General features: G+C 34.9%; 1 protein-coding gene across 1 annotated transcript; it reads right to left on the bottom strand.

Moving 5' to 3' along the window:
• Positions 1 to 692: 692 nt before the first annotated feature.
• On the bottom strand, positions 693 to 18,484 carry LOC110796042 (uncharacterized). Its single transcript, XM_022001070.2, has 8 exons — positions 18,257 to 18,484; positions 13,909 to 14,089; positions 12,226 to 12,278; positions 11,546 to 11,633; positions 10,777 to 11,471; positions 9,938 to 10,150; positions 9,767 to 9,820; positions 693 to 1,106 (listed from the first exon to the last, which is right to left on the bottom strand). The coding sequence occupies exons 1-8, from the start codon at positions 18,263 to 18,265 to the stop codon at positions 963 to 965; spliced, it is 1,437 nt and encodes a 478-aa protein (XP_021856762.1). The 5' UTR covers positions 18,266 to 18,484; the 3' UTR covers positions 693 to 962.
• Between the last annotated feature and the right edge of the window lie 480 nt (positions 18,485 to 18,964).

Genomic DNA, 18,964 nt, shown 5'->3' with positions numbered 1-18,964 from the left:
TCCAAATACGTATGTTAGAAAAATATAAAAATTTGATATTGTTAAACTACACATTAAGACGAACAAAATAAGATCTCACATAAATATGTTTTGAAGTACGTATTGGAAAAAAAATTAGAAGATTCTCTTCAATTATGAATAGTGTTGAGATTCCAAAAAGGACTAATTTTTGAGAACAAAGGGAGTATATAATTGTGTGTTCTTTGACGGGCTGATCATGAGCTAGTCATCTTCAATAAACTAACCAGACAAAGAAATATTAAGAGTATTTCTCCTTCCCTATGAGCTAGTTTCAATACTTGGGCTAGCATTACATAAACGTAGCAATAATACTAAAGTCATTATGCCGATATCCCCGATTCTTCTGTTTCAGTTTCCCCTGATGTCTTGCAGCTGGGATGCTGATGGGGAAATGCCCTCTGTATAGTATACTACCTATCAAACACATATTACATGTATGTATATAATTTATCAAACTAACGATGTATACAGTGCATCAATCTCAACATCAATTACCCAACAGCTAAGAGCCTAATACTGCTTCAAGAGCACAGATAAAGCAAGAACTTTAGTCTCAAGAGCTGCAGACTGACGAGAAAATAGTAATTTCAAAAAGAAAGAAAACAATGCTCATATGTGCAATAAGATGATCATAATAATGGTTACCATCACCTGAAATCAACCACAGATAGGACAATAAAAGGCACAAACGAATGTATCTATGTTGCAACAGACTTTACAAGTTTAAAGGCATACAATTGGCAACAAGGTTTTTACACGTCCTTGCTCTGTAGATGGCTAAAGGTTTCCCTTGTTTTTTGTTCCCTTGGTCAAAGAAGAAAGGGTCGGTAAACAGACCTCTCTATTCAATTGTATCAGGAAGAAAAGCTTCTATCATCTCAACAAATTACAATTTTTTGCCTAGGATGTTCCTTCCTGTAAAAACTACCAAATCAGCCCTGCTAAGGGGGTAAATCAGGGCATCTTAAGCCTGAGAGTTTCCGGCTACTCTTATGTCTAGGCTTCAGAGAAGGAGAGCTCGCAATTTCCCTCACTCGTTCTATTACAGGCTCCGGCAACAGATGCGAGCAATTCCTCTGGTCATCCTGAAATACAATTCACAGATTAAAGTGAGTATAATAATTTAAGGAGTGACAGCAAATGTATTTAAAACATAAGTTTGCTGCATTTTCCCGCCAGTTTGCTTTCTTAAGACAAGGTGCTAAATCACGACTGAAGGAATTTTCCCGCCAGTTTGTAGGTCAGTTTCTCACATACAAAGCTTAGGTATGATTGAGAAATAAAAAACAATAATGGAATAAGTTGCACATCTCTTTATCCAGTATTACCTACATTTAACCTCCCAAATTGAATATCTTGCTTCTAAATGGTGAGGGTTATCATAAATATACTTGATGAGAGAGAGTCGACGAGGGAGTTGAAGTGCACAATCTACAATGTTAGCTATAACATGGTTAAATAATGTTCAGAAATGGGCTATATCAGAAAGTAAAACACTTGGCTTCTACTAGTCGCATATCAATGTCAGGGAGGAACTTCTTCGTTAAAGACTGCAGCAAGTCAAAAGCAACCAAAATCCCCCTGCCACTTCTAAATGTTTCTCTCAAGTTGAAGTTTCTTTCATAACCATACCATCCTCCCCAATTTCAATTTCGTTTCTTAAATAGTAAATTATTTCCAATCAGTATTAGAAAGTAGTGAATACACTTTAAAGCATCATCTGCAGGTTACAATTACGACTTACGAACAGGGAAAGAGACACTTCAAGTGGTTTTACATTACGATGAACTTAAAATGGGGTTTCAGACCCATCCAAATCACCCACATAAAATAGTAGGGAGTAGCTTATAAGAGGTCACTCTTGTCTCTAGCCAAAGAAAACCTCCCAAAATGGCTTGCTCAAAACGAAAAGCTACAACACTCTGGAAAAATGAAGCTCCTGTAATAGAAAAATTGGCAGTTCTTCTCGTTACACAACCACGTGTACGGGAAAGAGCTACAACATAAATTGAAGTATGGAATATTGGAATGTAAAACAGACCAATTTAATAAGATGGCCATCAAGTTTACCAAAGTATGAAGTTGACAGAAGACGATAATTAAGTCTGTTTGTTAAATATAATAATCTATGTTACCAAAACTTAGGTAGTCGGGAACAAGTGTCTGTTATGGGTATGTGGCTCAAGTATCCAAGCACAATATTCTAGGACATGGTGCTATGTCCCGAATTTAGACACACATACAGAGAGATGTGATTTACATAATAACATATCCTTAAATTCCCTTGTCGGTATTCTTTCTCTTTCTTTTCTATATAGGCCAATATCCTTAACCCTTTTGAAGGCAAGGACTCCCATTTTGGAACAGTGGAATTACGTCATAGTCCCTCAAATCCTTCTTTGAGAAATCCAATTTTCTCTAAAGAATAGTATTTTTACTGAATCCAATTTTCTTTGTCCATTTCCGATGGAGCTAAAGATTCATTTGTTCTTTTGGCTGTGGATGTAATGGACTAAATCAAAATGGCTCTTCAAACCTCTTCGCTTCCTTTCCATGAAGTAGAAGATGGTCGTCCCGTTATCGCTTTTGGGTCACGAGAGCCTCTTTGAGGCAATGGGGTAATGATAATGATAATAGTATTTTTACTGAATTATCCTTACATACTTCAATTACACTTCAACCCCCTTTCTTTGCCAAAGTTGTTTCTTTCCTTGCCCAGTATGTTTGTCCACCTTTTTCCTTGCCACTTTGCCACCTAATTAATTTTTGCCCTATCTCAAGTATACAACTGATACAAGCTAAGATTTTAATAATTCTCACTATATTTACCGCCTATCAAATTGTTCATAACAGTCATGGTATTTAGATGGGGATGGCAAGAAAAGGAGGACTGATGTAGGCACAATAACTTAAATGTTGTTCGAATTTGAATAGAATCAAGTTTCCTTTTTTATTTTTACGTAAGCAATAACATCACAAATCAAATTTTAGGTTACAAAATTGTATTCATCACAAACTTACGATCTTATACAAAATTTACTCTTCGAGTTATACTATAATAAAGTAACGGATCAATCTAACTAGCGGACCTATGAAAAAACTATCTGGCTATTGCAATAATAATAATTTTATACATTTCAACAACAAAAATTACTGCCTTCGAAAACCGCGCGTGTACGGTCAAGAAACACTAGTCAACATAAAAGGGAGTGAGACCCAACTCACCGGTGGTAGCAGCCAAGCATCAGCGAGACGCAATGGTGTTTATTCGGCCAACACCAAGACCAAAGGGAATGAGAGAAAGACATTGGTTGATTACTCATTTTCTTGTTCTAGATAATGTTACTGTTTTTATGAAGTCAACTCATAGTCTATCGCTTTGGAACAATGTGAGATCAACATAACAGGAATTTTTCCATGTCTCTCTCTTCAATGTTTCTTTTTTTAGAAACTAAGTAGTTATGTCCATGTGCAAGATGGCATATCTAACACATCCCATAACCATGCGTCATGTTGGGATGAATTTGATGTTGCATCAGTCCAGTTATGATCCTTTATAGTTCAAGTCTCTCGTTTGTCATGTCCACTAATGATTATGTTTTAATATTTTCACGGTACATTATTATGTAGTAAATGAAGAGACTCTTAAGCAAGTGCTAGATTCTTAATCTACGGGTACATACATAGCAATGCTTAGAGCAATGAAGATATACCATAAACAGTTTAATATAGCCATCAACAAAAGCTTTTTATATCCTAATTTTTCCAGTAAAATAATTATCCAGTGGAGTAAACGATCTTGATATTCTGGGCCTATATATTCATGTTTGACAATATGAAAAGGCTCAAGCATGGGTTTATTTTTTATGGTCTAGAATAATGAAAGTCTTAATGCTAGCTCAAGATTTTAACCGCCTAGAGAACATGGACTCCTCTATAGAAGAAAATAAAAGAAAAGATGTCAACTGTTGCAAAGGCAACTACTTAGATAGAAAAATATTGACAATCTCAGGGAGGAATGTCAAGGACCAATCAGAACATAAAGGAAAAGAAATTTTGGGGAAAGAAGATAAAATAATCTGCATCCAGAAAGCATTAGTCTTCAAGCATTTTGGTAATCATCACACGAATTTTTATGGTAATATATTTGGAAGGGAAAATTTTAAGCTATTCACCTTTAGGATTTTGTGATTTTGAGCACTATCTCTCATTCTCTCACCGGAGAGATAATTCTTTGGAGATAGGATATTTTAATTTTGTGGGAAATAAACCCAAAAGGACTAAGGCCCTGTACTTTTTGGTGTTATTTTTTCAATTTCAGGCCTTATTTTTCAGTTCGGTTCAATTCAGTAAAATTCAATCATTTATTACTTATTATTCTGTACTTATTACTTCCTCCGTTCCTAACTAAGTGTCTTATTTGGTGCAAAATACGGGTATTAGGAAAAAAAAATTCTTATTTACATGGGGTGTACGATAAATATTGTACACCTAAGTTAAAATTGACGTAAAATGCTTAAAAGTTACCCTTATATATGTAAATGTTATATACTTTTTAGTAATAAAAATTTTCATTTTAATAAAAAATATTTATTCAAAATCACTAATAATATATAAAATTAATCATTTGACACTTTAAAATATTCATCTATTAACTATTTTCTTAATAATATAAAAGTTAGAGAAAACTGAGTAAAAGTTAGAGAAAACTGGGTAAAAGTTTTGTTGGTGCACAATAAATTTATTGTACACCTTGTGCGTGCATGGACCTTTTGATTAAGAAAACTAAAAAGTGTGTAAGAGGTAATGATTGAGAGTATTATTTTTGGGAATGCGATAAATTATACTTCCTCCGTTCATTTTTACTCGCAACGTTTGTCACTTTCACGCATGCCAATGCACAATTTTGATATATATTTAATTCTCTTTAAGCAAAAATTACAAAAAAGTTAATATTTTGAAAATACACATTAAGACGAATATAACAAGATCTCAACATGACTATGTTTTATCTTATGTATAAATCACCAACAATGATCAAAATATAATATGTGAATAGTGTAAAAATCACAAACGTTGCGAGTATTAAAAATCGGAGGAAGTAAATAATAAAGAAAAATAAACCCTCACCCTCCCCCTCAACGTCGGCGCCACCGCTCCCCTCCCCCCTCAACGACGGCCATAACGCTCCCCTCCTCAAATTTGAACCCAGAAATTCGAACCTAGAAAAATCATCAAAAAATCACCAAACCCTAAAAAAATTTGAACCTAGAAAAATCACCAAACCCTCAAATTCGAACCTAGAAAAATTATCAAAATGTTCAAACCCAGAAATTAATCAAAAAAGCAGAAAAATCAAAAAAATCACAAAAGTTCGAAAAACTAAGATTAACCCTAAATTCATCAAAAAGTGCACAAAGCCAAAAAAACTAAGATTAACCCTAAATTCGGGAAAAAAAAAACCCCTGAAATCACAAAAAATCTTCAACAAACCCAAAATCATAAAAAAAAAAATCTTCAAAAATCACCCACAAATCGTCAATAAACCAAAAAACTTTAAAAAAAATAAAAAAATCCAACATACCTAGAAATCCAAAGCTAACTTTGAGGTTTCAAAGGTCAAATTTGACCATGAAAACTTAAGATCTGGAGTTTTCATGGTCAAATTTCACCATTTACAACCAAAATCTTGAATTCTGTGGGTGAAGGAGGAGAGAGAGGGAGACGAAAGAGATGAAGGGAGAGAGAGAAACAAAGAGGGACAAAGATGAAGGGAGAAAGAAAAGAGAGGGACGAAGATGAAGAGAGAAAGACACAGAGAGGAGAGAGAGGGGAGAGTGTGGAGAGAACTTGAGTTTGGGGGGTTTATATCTCCCTTCCCTAAACCTGACTTCCCATTTTTAAAAAAAAAAATCTTTTTTTTTTTTATATTAGTTTTTGGCACGATTTTTGGTGTAGAGTAGGTATTGTTTGTAATTAGTAGAAAGTTGAAGGGTCTATTGGCAATGTTGGCATGTCCTAAAATAGAAACAAAACACTTATTTAGGAACATCCGATTTAGAATACACGACACTTATTTAGGAACGGAGGGAGTATTATTTATTAGTTACTCCCTCCCTTTTTCAGAGTTCTACTCACATGCGTTTTACGCGGTCTCCAATGCCCTACTTTGACCATTAATATCTTGAACTGTGTATTAGTAAAAGTTCTAAAAAGTTGATATTTTGATAAAGATACGAATCCAACAAGATCTCACAGGATAATGTTCACTCTTATACGTACACCACGATATATGGTCAAAGTTTTATAGTATTGACCCGTAAAATGGGCAGAACTTAGGAAAACAGGAATAGTATTATTTATTTGTTTACATTTTATTATTATCTATATTTATTTATTTATCTATGTATTATTTATTATTTATTATTTATTATTTATACCTCAAAAGAACAGAGCCTAAGATTATGAAAATGGCACCAAGAAAATCACAATCTATGAACAAAGCTCATCAATTCAACAAGAAGCAAAGACTAATGAAACCAAAGGATACGAACACAGGAAGATATATTAGCACAAGTAATCTCAATCTAAGAACTAAAATCACAATCAAGCACAAAGCCTAGGTGCAACACTTCCTTGTTTTTTAGGTGTTTCAAATTAGTTGCAACATTTCTTGTTTTGGATATTCTTCCTCTCTCTCTCTCTCTCCACATCACATCATTCACATGGGTACCTTTTCATCTCTCCTCATCATAATCAGCGTGCCTCCCCCTATGTTGCAACTTAATCACCCTATCTCTCTCCTCACCATAATTAGCGTGCCTTCCGATTAAGTAAGTTAAGACCTCCACAATAAGCCAAAAAGGTGAAGAATGCTCCTGCATTGGAATTGTTGATAAGACATTTTGCAATGTTAGAGAAAATATAATGTTATTGTCACTCCTATAGAAGAGCCCAAAGATCTTCGGGAGTTGTTACGGAGGGAACGGAAGTCGAAGTCATAAAACAACAAAAAGAGTTAATATCCAAACAATCAATAACAACAAAAAGGAAGGGGCGGTCTGAGGGCAGTGATTCAGGGAAAGAAATCCTCCTACTGGTAGGGGGAAGAACACAAAATGGAGAAGTAACCCCATAAGTGACGGATTGTTGTTCAGGGGATCCAAATTTTGACAAAGGGATTCGAAAGGTCAAACTCAATTTCACCAGAACACCAATTACACCGTTGAGTTCATCTAGAAATGAAGGTGATACCTCATCCCGATTCAGGTCAGTTGTCAAGCTTTTTAAGTCATTCCTCTTACTTTCAATCTTCAATCTTTGTAGCTCAATCATTCTGTCTTTGATCTTCTCTCTAATCTCATTCTTTTTCCATAATCTTTTTCATTCTCAACTCTTCTTCTTTCCCTTCCTCTTCAATTTTCAGCAGGTCTCACTCTATTTCTTTCTTTTTCTTCCTTTGTAACCTGTACACTGTGAAATGGCAGGTGTCCCCTATCGTAATTTCATCTCTTTTTCCTTTTGCTAAACTTTCATTTTATTCACCAAAGAGAGAGAGGGAGGGAGGGGATATTGGAGGGGGGGGGGGGGAGTTATTTCCCCCTATCATTAACTTCACCTCTTTTCCTTATATTGTGAGTTATAGGTGCTTTTCAAAATTAAGGCAGAAGAAAAGCTTTCAAAGAATCCCAGTGAGATTACTTTGATTGCTCAACAAAAAAGGTAAAGATGTGGAAAAAGTAAGAGAGATGTAATAAATTAATGGGTAAAAGTAAGAGAGAGATGATGAAATGGTGTCATCATCATGGAAAAAGGTGTAAAATGGTAAAAATGATTTCCAAAAATAGAATACAGTAATAGTAGATACATTAAAGAAAAACCTCTTTTTGGAAAGTGGAAATATGGAGGGATTATAAGGTTTTGAACTTTTGATATTATGGTCTATGGTGTCAACTTTTTAAAATCGAATCTCAATAATTGTGATTTAACTCTGACAACTCAGCCCTACTACTTTCTTATATAACCAATTCCTTCAAAAAATTTGTCCAAAAATGAAACTTAGATAAAACTCTGAGCTCAACCTATCTCTCACTCTCTCTAGAAGACATTCACCCTCCTCTCATTCAATGGTTCAACAATGGCGTCTTTGTTTCACGTCACCATCGTCCCCTTTGAAATGTTCACCATTATTGCAATCTTTTGCCACCAATGGTACTAGCTCCTCGACCTTCACATTTCATCATCTTCTTCCTCACTTTTACCTTGTCCCACCTACTCTACCACCACTCCTTCGCTTCAATTTACCAGGTTCATCAAATTTCGGCATAGATTGATAGAATAAATTTAGATCTAGAGAATTATTGGGCGAATTCTGGTGAACCTTGCATGGCTCGAATCTCGACTGCTTGAGTGAGCCAAATTCATGGTGCAAAGGTACACGGTGAACATGGTGGGTGTCCTGGGTGAGCCATATTGGTAGTGTTCCTTGTTCATTTAATGGCATGATTAATCATGACCTGACCCAACCAATTTTATTTTCGACCCAACCTGCCCTTGACCCGGCCCAATGCACAGGGCTCGTTGCAAGTAAATAAAAACGAACTAGTAATTAGGGTGGCACTAGTAATGACAAGAAATAAAAGGTCTTGCGCGTACAAGGTGTACAATAAATTTATTGTACACCAAGATAACTTTTACCCATTTTTTCGTAACTTTAACCTAGTTTTGATTAACTTTTATATTAGTTAAAAAAAGTTGATAGAAATGATTAAATGATTAATTTTATACATTATTAGTGGTTTTGAAGAAATATGTTTTTAATGAAATGAAAAAATTTATCACTAAAAAATAGATAACTTTTATACATATAAGCTTAACTTTTAAACATTTTGAGTTAACTTTTACTTCGGTGTACAATATTTATTGTATACCCTTTGTAAATAAGAATTTGTGGACAAGAAAAGCACCTTGGGTAATGCATTTACCCTTGTAACGGGGCTTTTCCTTGGCAAACTCGAAAGCAAGAAACTGTTACTCAATCAACATCATAAGCAGAATATAAAACTGCGAGCAGAGCTCACAGCGTCACAACTCACAAGCAAGCAATCTAATTAGAAAGATCCTTAAAAGATGGATAACCAAGAATGGTCAATCTTTTCTGATAGTAAGTCAGCTATTGCTAAAAATTGATTAAATCTCATGAAGACCAACTGCCTCAAGATCACAACACACACAGAAGTACCTTATGAATAGCAAAACAGCTATTAAAGCTTACTATTCTACCTTTTCCACAAAAGAGCCATCATTTCTCTCTGAAATAGCAAAGGGAACCAAGCTAATCTAAACCCACTTTAGATTACGGTTAATAAGCTCTTTAAGCAACATAAAATATAGGGCGAGCTAATAAAAAAATTATTTATATTAATATTTCACTTTTAGGAGCAGAACATGAGGATAGTGGAAATCATAAACATGGCACCTCTATCTCATAAGCATGAGTAAGGTGGAGAATGATTTCTGTTGGTCAGAAGATGGATGATGAACAATCTGCATTCTTAGCAGTATGTAAAAGTGTTCCTTCTAAATCAATAGATGCTGTAAGTAAAGGATTCAACAGAATAGTTCATAAAGATCAGAGTCAAATAAAGATAATTCAAGACATGTGATTGAAGGATCAGGTCAAATCTGTCATCTTTCAGTTGCAGGTCAAAATGATTATGCAAGTCACAAGAATGAGAAACCAAACCTTTGTTCCCTTTGAACTTCTACAGTTAGTCTTTACAAGGTTCCGCCACTTATCCTACAAAGACCACGACAAGCTGATAATTTCCAAGCCGAGAACAAGAAGGTTTGCACATAAAAAGCAGCCATGGAAGGATGCAAAATTGGAACAGCTAGACCAAGCACAATAAATTACCCTGATATCAGTAGCAGTGCGACGTGAAGATGAGAAGAAGGTTCTCTTTACAGCAGTCCATTGTCCTACACCAAACTGAGACATACCATCAACCAAAGCTACTACCTCATCCAATGTCCAGGCCTTGCAACTCTTCCGCCGATCATTCCTTTTTAAATTTCTGATATTGAAGCTAGATTCAACAGGTTCATATTCTTCATCTGAATCAAGTTCCTGCATAAAGTGTCTTGTTACTTGCTAACACATAATAAGCCTACAAAAAAAACGAGTTACAAGCAGAAAAACGGCTATGTCTTGTCAAAAAAGAAAAAGAAACTGCAAAGTCTGCAAGCTTCCAGGTGTATCGGAATTAAGATTCCGCAGATGAACTGACACAATTTATTTAACAGAACAGATTATGTAAAGATGCACAAATTTATCTAGGATTTCTACTCATATATTACCTTACCATTAAGGCAATAACTGAAAGAAAAAAAAAAAGTAATCACATAGTATTAATTTAAGCCATATGCTGTTATGAAGTTTTACAACAGAAACAAGAAAAATGTAAATGAACACCCAATTTGGCTAGCCATTTTACCCTTTAGAAAGACTCTGCTGTTCAACTGTTAAAAGGTCACTGAGTGATCTGGTCCTTCTGTTACATGCTGATAAGATTTCAAAATACGAGAATATCCCTTATTTTCCAATGCAGTTACACCAACTTCGGGTACAGATATTGGACCAAATGAGCTCCTCTCAAGATAATTAATGCTAGAATTGGAATAAATTCAAGTAACGGAAAGTAAAGTAGATACACATACAAAAACAGAAATCTATATATAAACTAGGTTTTATACCATATCGCTTGCCCAGGTCTTTGACGCTTTTATTTCCACTGATTTCCTATGATACTTCTTCAGAGACCCAACTCCAAGATCTTTATCCTTTGACAAGCTGCTAGGATGTTTCTTAGCATTATGAAGTTTTAAATTCAATGATGGCGATCCATCTAGATACCTCTGTGGAGGTCTGCACAATCTTCTTTGTCTAGCTCTGATTATTTTAGTTTCAGCACAGCTGTCAGTTGACGGGTCATCCGCACAAAAATCCTCCACGTCTGTACATTGACTCGGTGGTGGGCCAACTTCATCATGTGTACAAACGGAACCGTATAGTGATTTGACAGAGGTGAAAGAAACATGTGTTTTCTTTCCGTCATCATCGAATGAACTTCCAATCTCCAAAGTATTTCTAACATCATTAGTTTCCTGAACATCTTGAATATCACAAGTGACCGAGCATTTTAAACCCATATTATCCTCAACAGGTCTCTGATACCAACATTTCCTCCCAGAGTTGCCATGCATTGCATCAGCAGTTGTTTTTCCAAATTGATCATTGAAACATCGAGGCGCTATAATGGATGATTCAGATACCCCAACTTCTTCATTGCTAGTTTCTGGAGAGTTGACCTCAGATCTCAAGGTGCCAACACTCAACTCATCATAGAACTTACAATCCAGATCAGGGACCTTTTTAGCAAAATCCACATCTAAAAGCACAAAGGGTGGAAATTGTTAGTGATACCTCTCTATCTTTTCATTCCGGAAATCATCAAACACATACCCAAGTAGTGGTCTTCAGATGCACGTGAGATACTGACTGCTAGAGGCAGGTTGGTTAGTTCATCTTCAAGCAGAATTCCGTCAAAATCCTGAAAGTGCCTTCTATTAGCAACAACAACAACAACAAACCAAAATACATACAAATTTTGATTTGACTGCGAAAACATAGCAAGAAGTGCCACTTTATCAGGAGAAATAGAATCAGGAGAATGGTGGTTCCTAACTTCCTATGTCTCTACAAAACAGAAGAGATTGCAATTTGTATATGATGTATAGCACATAGCAACAGACAAGAATAAACTTTGAACTTGCAATGTGGAATCAGCTTAATCAACATGCAAAACACACATGCAACATACAGAGGATGTAAATGAAAAGAGCAAAACAGAGACGGGCAAGTGGACTAGTGAAGAGAGATAATGAAATATAAAAATAAAAATAAAAAAATACCAAATTATGTTTTCAAAAGAAGGAAATACAGAGTCAATCTCTTTCAAAAAGCAAAATAAAGGATATGAAAGACAAACCACAGAATTAAAAGAAGACCGGAAAGAAGTGTTGTTATATTCTTGATGCTAGGAAATATGTCAAGATAAAAGCAACCATAGAAAGAAGTTGATGATGATTGTTTGCACATGCACAGCCAAAAAAAAACAAAGAAGAGGAAAAGGAGACACATACACTGCATAATATTTTGCCTTTCCCTTCATCTGTCATATACGAAGTCAGCCCACCTTCAGGAAAAAATAAAACCATACAATTCAGAATGGTGTACTATCACCACATCAGGATATCGCGGTGAGATAAAAGTAGAGAAGTGAGCAGACAACAGTGATAACAATTGATCCTAGATTTACACAGTTATCTGGTGCTTCTATTGATAAAAATCTTAGAAGATTAGTCTTGATAAAATATGTTACAGAGAATGAGAAACAAATTTGTCCACATTAAGCACAGAACACATAGAAATTCACTAACGCCTTAACCAACCACAAAGGTACTAAAAAATGCAGAAAATGAATGATTCAAAATATATTGAAACCAACATCTGTTAAGTTTATCCTTTTATTCAAATCACCAACGCCTTAATGAACCACTCTTGTGTTTTTATTGATAAAACTCTGAGAAGATTAGCCTTGATAAAATATGTTATGGAGAATAAGAAAATATGTCCACATTAAGCACACAACACATGCAATCTCACTAACACCTTAACCAACCACTAAGGATAAAGTTAAAGATATACTAAAAGATGCAGAAAATGAATGATTCAAATCAAAAGATATTGAAACCAGCATCTGTTAAGTACAAGGAAAGAAGCCATATGTACATTTTTCTTCTTCCTTGATACTTCCTCTGTTTCAAAAAAGTTGCACCATTTTTACCTTTTTCGTTGCTCATCTACTAACTTTGACCACAACAAATGTTGTGAGAAATGCTATGGGATCATGTGTCAACAAGCTCCGTGTTGCAATTGGGCTCAACTAGTCCGGCAGAGAATGGATTTACTAAAGACAAATTTATTGCATGGGTAGTTATACACCAAAGGTTTCCCACAAAGGATAGGTTGTACAAAAATAGAGTGAGCCGGTGATGACGTTTGCCTCATTTGTGCACCTACTTCTGAAACTCACAACCATGTTCTGTTTGAATATTACTACAGCATGACCTGTATGCAAGAAGTTCTAGAGTGGATGGGCATCCAGAATCAATTCAACCCAGTTTTGAAGGAATAATCAGATTGGCTAGAAGGGAGAAGAGTGGGATAGGTTCAGAAGAGGTGCCGGCCTCGTTGGGATCCAAACAGCAGTTTATCACATATGGCATGCTAGGAATTATGCCTTATGGAATCAGAAATTGGATAGATTAGACATAATTATAAAGAATACTAAAATTGATGTAAGAACAACAGAAAACAAAGTGTGATGAGTCAGAAGATCAGTGTTAGGGATAGAGAATAGTTTGAATCCTTATATTGTAAATTTTAGTTTGGTTGTACAGGCTTGCTGCCTGGCTACATTTTTCTGGCTGTTGGCTTCTGGCCCGTCTAAGAAGGTAATGGAAGCACAGTTTTGAATTAGATTGTAAAAATGGTTTGTGCTTTCAATATATCAGCAAGTAAGAACCTTTGACCACATTGTTAATATATAAAACATAAATGTGGTTATATAAAAAGTTGTTTTTATAATTTTTACTAATTAAAAAGCTAAAGATATTAGTGATTAAAGTGTTGCAACTTAGAGGCGCGGGAGTCAAAATGGTGCAAATATTTTGAAACAGAGGAGGCATTACTCAAACTCTTTGATATCTTCAGAAGTAAGAAGATGATAAAACGATAAAAAAAAAAAATGTTGGTCCCCTTACCGTTTTCAGCAAGTAGCTCATAATGAAATACTGACGATATATCATCAATCTTGAATGCTTTCTCAAAGTTTGCATCAAAATATAGTGCAGACGCTTTGTCTTCTTTAGGATCAGCCCATATATGTCCAGCATCAGAACCTCCATATGCTAAATTGGCAAAATAATGATCGCCTTCCTTAACCTGGAAAAAAGTTGGTGGCAAGCGGTGACAAACTGAACACTTAAGTAAGGTAAATAATCATGGAAAAAGTACATAGAGAAAATTTGTCGATATGTGTTTCCTTTTTGTTATTGAGACAGCCTCGAGACGCTTTTTGCTTAAATAATAATAAAAAGACATTTTAGTGGAGATAGTGACGTAAATTGCTCAACAAATTAACAACCCTGAATCATGCCCAAGATTTAACTTCTTATTTTCTTTTCTCCCGTAGCACTTTTCAGCAAATATTAAAAATTTTGCTTCATTTTTAAATACATTTTTTGAGCTATATTAAAATGTCATAAAGATTAAAAAGCAATACATCATGCAATAGATTCAATTTGCAACTGTTTGACTGTACAAGGAGAGCTTTCCTTGAAATCGTAACAATGGAATTGATACGCTGGCGAAGCAAATCTAGTAACCACATAACGGTAATGAACTAATTATGCAGGATGATATAGCTATTCCACCCATTCCTAAGGGATTTAGGGAAAATTACTCTTCATATTTAGCATTACAAATGATGCCATTTTATAATACAAAAAAGGCAGAAATTTGCATAATTCTTGTATTTATCATTTTCATGATTTCATCTCCTATACCTGAATCTAAATGGACCAAATCGCTTATTACACCTTTCTTAGCAAGTGCTAGCAATTTTCCAGTTTCAGAATGATTAAAGTTTGACGGCCTTCACTTATCACTCATAGACACCTGTCAGGCTGTCACCCGAACCTCTTGGAACTTTCAGATATACTGAGCTTATACCCCACAAAGTGTTCTAGTCAAGTGCCACTGGAGCACATTTTCAGAAACTTCTGCATCTCCGCCAGAATAGCTCGCATTTGTTTAAGTTTGACATAACTCATAAATTAATGAAGGCAATTAAACCATGTAAACAGTGACGCAATTACATGCACACATAATCTACCAAATGCTCTGATGCTCATACCATACTTTTACTTCATAAGAGCCACAGTTAACAAAGATAATGTACTCAATCTGAATCCAACACCACGGTTTTTACTTTTTCGCATGTAGACTTCATGTATTTACTACTCTAAAATCATTGGGTTCTTGATGTTTTACAAAGTACTATATACATGTTTAAACCACCAACCAGAACAGTCGAAAACATAGATCAATCAAACATATTTTTTCATATATTTGACATTTTGACCAGACCTCTATAGAATTCAAATATGAATCCTAAGACACCATGGCATGAAGGGAGCTCTGCAATTTTCTTCAAGAGGAAACCAGCTTTCAAAATTAGCACTCCGCACATAATCTTTCAAACATTGTTTTTCATATTTGATCATACCACTTTAGAGTTCAAGTATAAGACACCCTGACATGAAGGGAGCTATACAATTTTCTTCAAGAGGAAACAAGCTTTCAAAATCAGCACTCGGCGCATATCAAGATCATCAAATAAAACATAAACTACTAGAATGCATACCAAGTTCAATTATACAATATATCCATTCTATGTTTGCTAAGCTCATAAAACAATTGAATTCAATCAAAATGGAAATTTAAATTTTATGCATCTCCTAACAATTAATAAGTTCTGGTGTAGTGTTCTTCCTGTACAGTGATAGGTACAAACCATTACCTATTTCTGTGCCCAATAAGTTACAAAAATTACCATTAGACAAGCACAAGAGACCTCAACATGGACTTTTGATTTAAAATTGTTAAACATAAGGTATCTAATTTCATAATGACAAGAAAGTACACTTACAAGACCTCTAGCTGAATACAAATGGAAACATGCAGTACCAAACTGTAATTTGTCTGGCAACCTGGAATTGATTTAAAGCATATGATTTGAACCAAATGTAACAGTTGGTACTCTTGGTAGTATGTAGGAATTTAAAAACATTAATTTAGTGTGAATCATAATCAATCATAAAAGACATGAAATTCTATTTTCACTCCCTGTCTCCTTAACATCTTTCTTTTTCTTCAACTCCTCTCTATCCGCAACTTCTCTATGATAGCTCAATTGCACTGTTAAAAGTTAAAACATCTTCCTGGAACTTCCAATTTTGACATTTCTCCAGGTTTTTTAATCAAAACTGTGAATAGTGAACTGATTACAAGAAATCAACATGTATCTTCACAAGTCTTATATTGCAGTTGCAAAGTCAATTGCTGAACTAAAACCCGCTTGGACTGAATAACTTTAGAGTTCAAATGTTAACAAAGTACTCCCTCCGTCCCTTAATACTCGCACCGGTTTGACCGGTGCGGAGTTTAAGACATTTGAATTGACTTATTAATTTAATGGGTGTTAGTTGATAGTGGAATATTTTTTTAATATAGTTAGTGGGAAATGTGTAGGAGGTGGGGAGTGGTGAGTGGGGGTGTGAATTTTTAAATGATTTTTTGTAGGGAATAAGGGTGTAGGTGGGGTTAAGCAAGTGTGAGAAATAATATTATATTGGTATAAATTTCCATTTATAAAAGAGGTGCAAGTATTAAGGGACGGCCCGAATAGGAAAGCGGTGCAAGTATTAAGGGGCGGAGGGAGTATGAATTTTCAGAAATTCTGTATTTTGACAAGTGAAATCGAACCCTAATTGAATGAGTGAGTAGGAAATTATCCAACTTTAAAGAGTAAGTAAAAACGAGTTTACTGCAGAGTTAAGTAAATTAGCAATTTTTTTATTGTTTGAGCATCACATTGATAACAATGTTTTTCCAAGTTTGTGCCCACAACCTGGACTATACTGCAAAAGAAATTCTCATTATTATTTTAAAGAGAGGATAATCATGTGCATTATAGTACCACACTTAGCAAATCAAATGCTGAAAGCTTTTAGCGGCATTCTAATTCTTAATGAAGATCGACAAAGTAACACTAAATAATTTGCATTCAGGTCTGATCCTGGTTATTTAGACAATTGAATACAGATGCATGGATCGCTAATGTGTCAAGTGGCCAAAAGAAAGACGATGGGAGGAACGGAGAAAAGAGAGAGATAAAGTAATGTTTAGGTCAACCTATTTCTATAGTTTTCTATTTTCAATAGTCCTAAACTCACCAAATTCTTTATTTTCTAAACAACATATTCGGATTTCAAATTTATTAAAATTAAATTTTATGTACCCCGTGTTTCTCAAGAATTGGGATTGGGATTGGGATTGGATGAATGAAATTCCAATTTCTAAAATTGATAGTATATCATTACATGCTCAATACAACCTTGCGCAATTCATTTCTTTGATATATATTGCCTCCGGCTATGAGTTTAAAATACAACTGTTGAGACATCATTTTGTCAAATCATTTGTAAAAATTGCATAGACTCCAACTAGAAACAACAAAGACAAGTTGAGTGCTAAAATAGACTCCTTATTTCAACTTAAGTACTTAAAATCATATGCTTGACACTCTAATAAGCGTACAGACATTTAAACACTAATTTGCACGATAAACCCACGAAATTTTCTGAAAATGACTAGAGCCGGGCAATTGAACAAGCATGCAAGAAGAATATTTACAATAGAATATATAAAAAAAGGCAATGTTCAAAAGCTGATATAGATTTCTCTGATTAACTCTATGGACTATGGAACAAGGATGAAAGAATAAAAACATGCACATTTCCAAGTATATCCACACATCTAACTAAGATTCGAAGTTTAGAACCGTGTTCACTTCGACAAGGCGGTAAAGTTGAGCAATTTAACTGCATGTTTCTCCATCCTATGAATACACTCTCAATCCGTATCAAATCAGGTAACCGCAAAATGAACTCCAAAATTGTGAACAAAAACCTCATGCATGATAAATCAAGAGCTCTCGAAATCGAAGAATTCAGTCAAAGCACGAGATTAAGTAAAGTCTCAAGCATTTAATAGCAATTCGCAACACAACTATTAATGAAACTTGAACAAAAATCAACCGAAATCAGTCAAGTAATAAATAAAGCAAAAACAATCGAGAAAAACTAAACATCTAAAAACAAAAACAAAAAATCAATAAATTACTTCGAAGTAAAAACATAAGAAAAATGCTGTAGAACAACAGCAAATTAGCGGAACTTGAAAATAATTATAGAGTAAAACTAAAATCATAAAATTCAATGAAAAAAATATAGAACAGTAGAAGAAAAAGGTAAGCAGAAACTTCACCTCATTCATCGTCGCCGGTGAGAAGCAGAAGCAGAAAAAGTTGGAATCTGCTGCTGAGAGGGGAAGAGAGAGAGGCTGTTCTTAGGAAATGACGGATAAATGGTGAGCGAATGTTCGAAACTGGAAAACGCTTCGGACCGCCGAAAAGTGACACGGAGGAGTGAGAAAGTGGGCACTGGAGATATTGCAAGGAAAAGAAGTTGCCAAGGAGGGAAAAACTGCCCCCGGATTCACTACCTCTTCTTTGTCTTTTCTACATAATTTTTTCTTATTTAAAATTCTCAATATTCCGAACTATTTTGAGCGATTTACTTCAATATTGTTTGATGATTCGTAAATTCCCAAAATACGTTATTTTTTCACTTATTTTCCACCCTATCATCCACGTCAACAAGAATGCCGGTCTAATTTTATTTTTTTTTAATCTACAATAAACCGCTATCTGAAACAGCGGTTTAAAGAGGTAAACCGCTATCTGAAATAGCGGCTTATAAAACCGCGCGGTTTTGTTTTAAAACAAATCGTTATCTCAGATAGCGGTTTATACCATTGAACCGCCATCTGAGATAGTGGTTTGCTTTAAAACAAAAATGAGGTCCAACGCTGAACCGGAAAAAAAACACTTTTCTTTCTCCCTTGCTGACGTGGACGGTATGGTGGGAATTAAGTTAGAAAGTAACGTATTTTGGGAATTATGGGATCTTTATG

This window comes from Spinacia oleracea, chromosome 5 (genome assembly GCF_020520425.1).
Source record: "Spinacia oleracea cultivar Varoflay chromosome 5, BTI_SOV_V1, whole genome shotgun sequence".
Lineage (NCBI taxonomy): Eukaryota > Viridiplantae > Streptophyta > Magnoliopsida > Caryophyllales > Amaranthaceae > Spinacia > Spinacia oleracea.
This window is presented reverse-complemented; position numbering and strand designations above follow the sequence as displayed.

Excerpts from the sequence above, each read along its gene's own strand:
- LOC110796042 (XM_022001070.2), bottom strand. Across the intron at positions 11,634-12,225 it reads AAGGCAAAATATTATGCAGT|GATTTTGACGGAATTCTGCT; the intron begins GTATGTGTCTCC and ends AGGCACTTTCAG. Across the intron at positions 11,472-11,545 it reads ATCTGAAGACCACTACTTGG|ATGTGGATTTTGCTAAAAAG; the intron begins GTATGTGTTTGA and ends TTGTGCTTTTAG.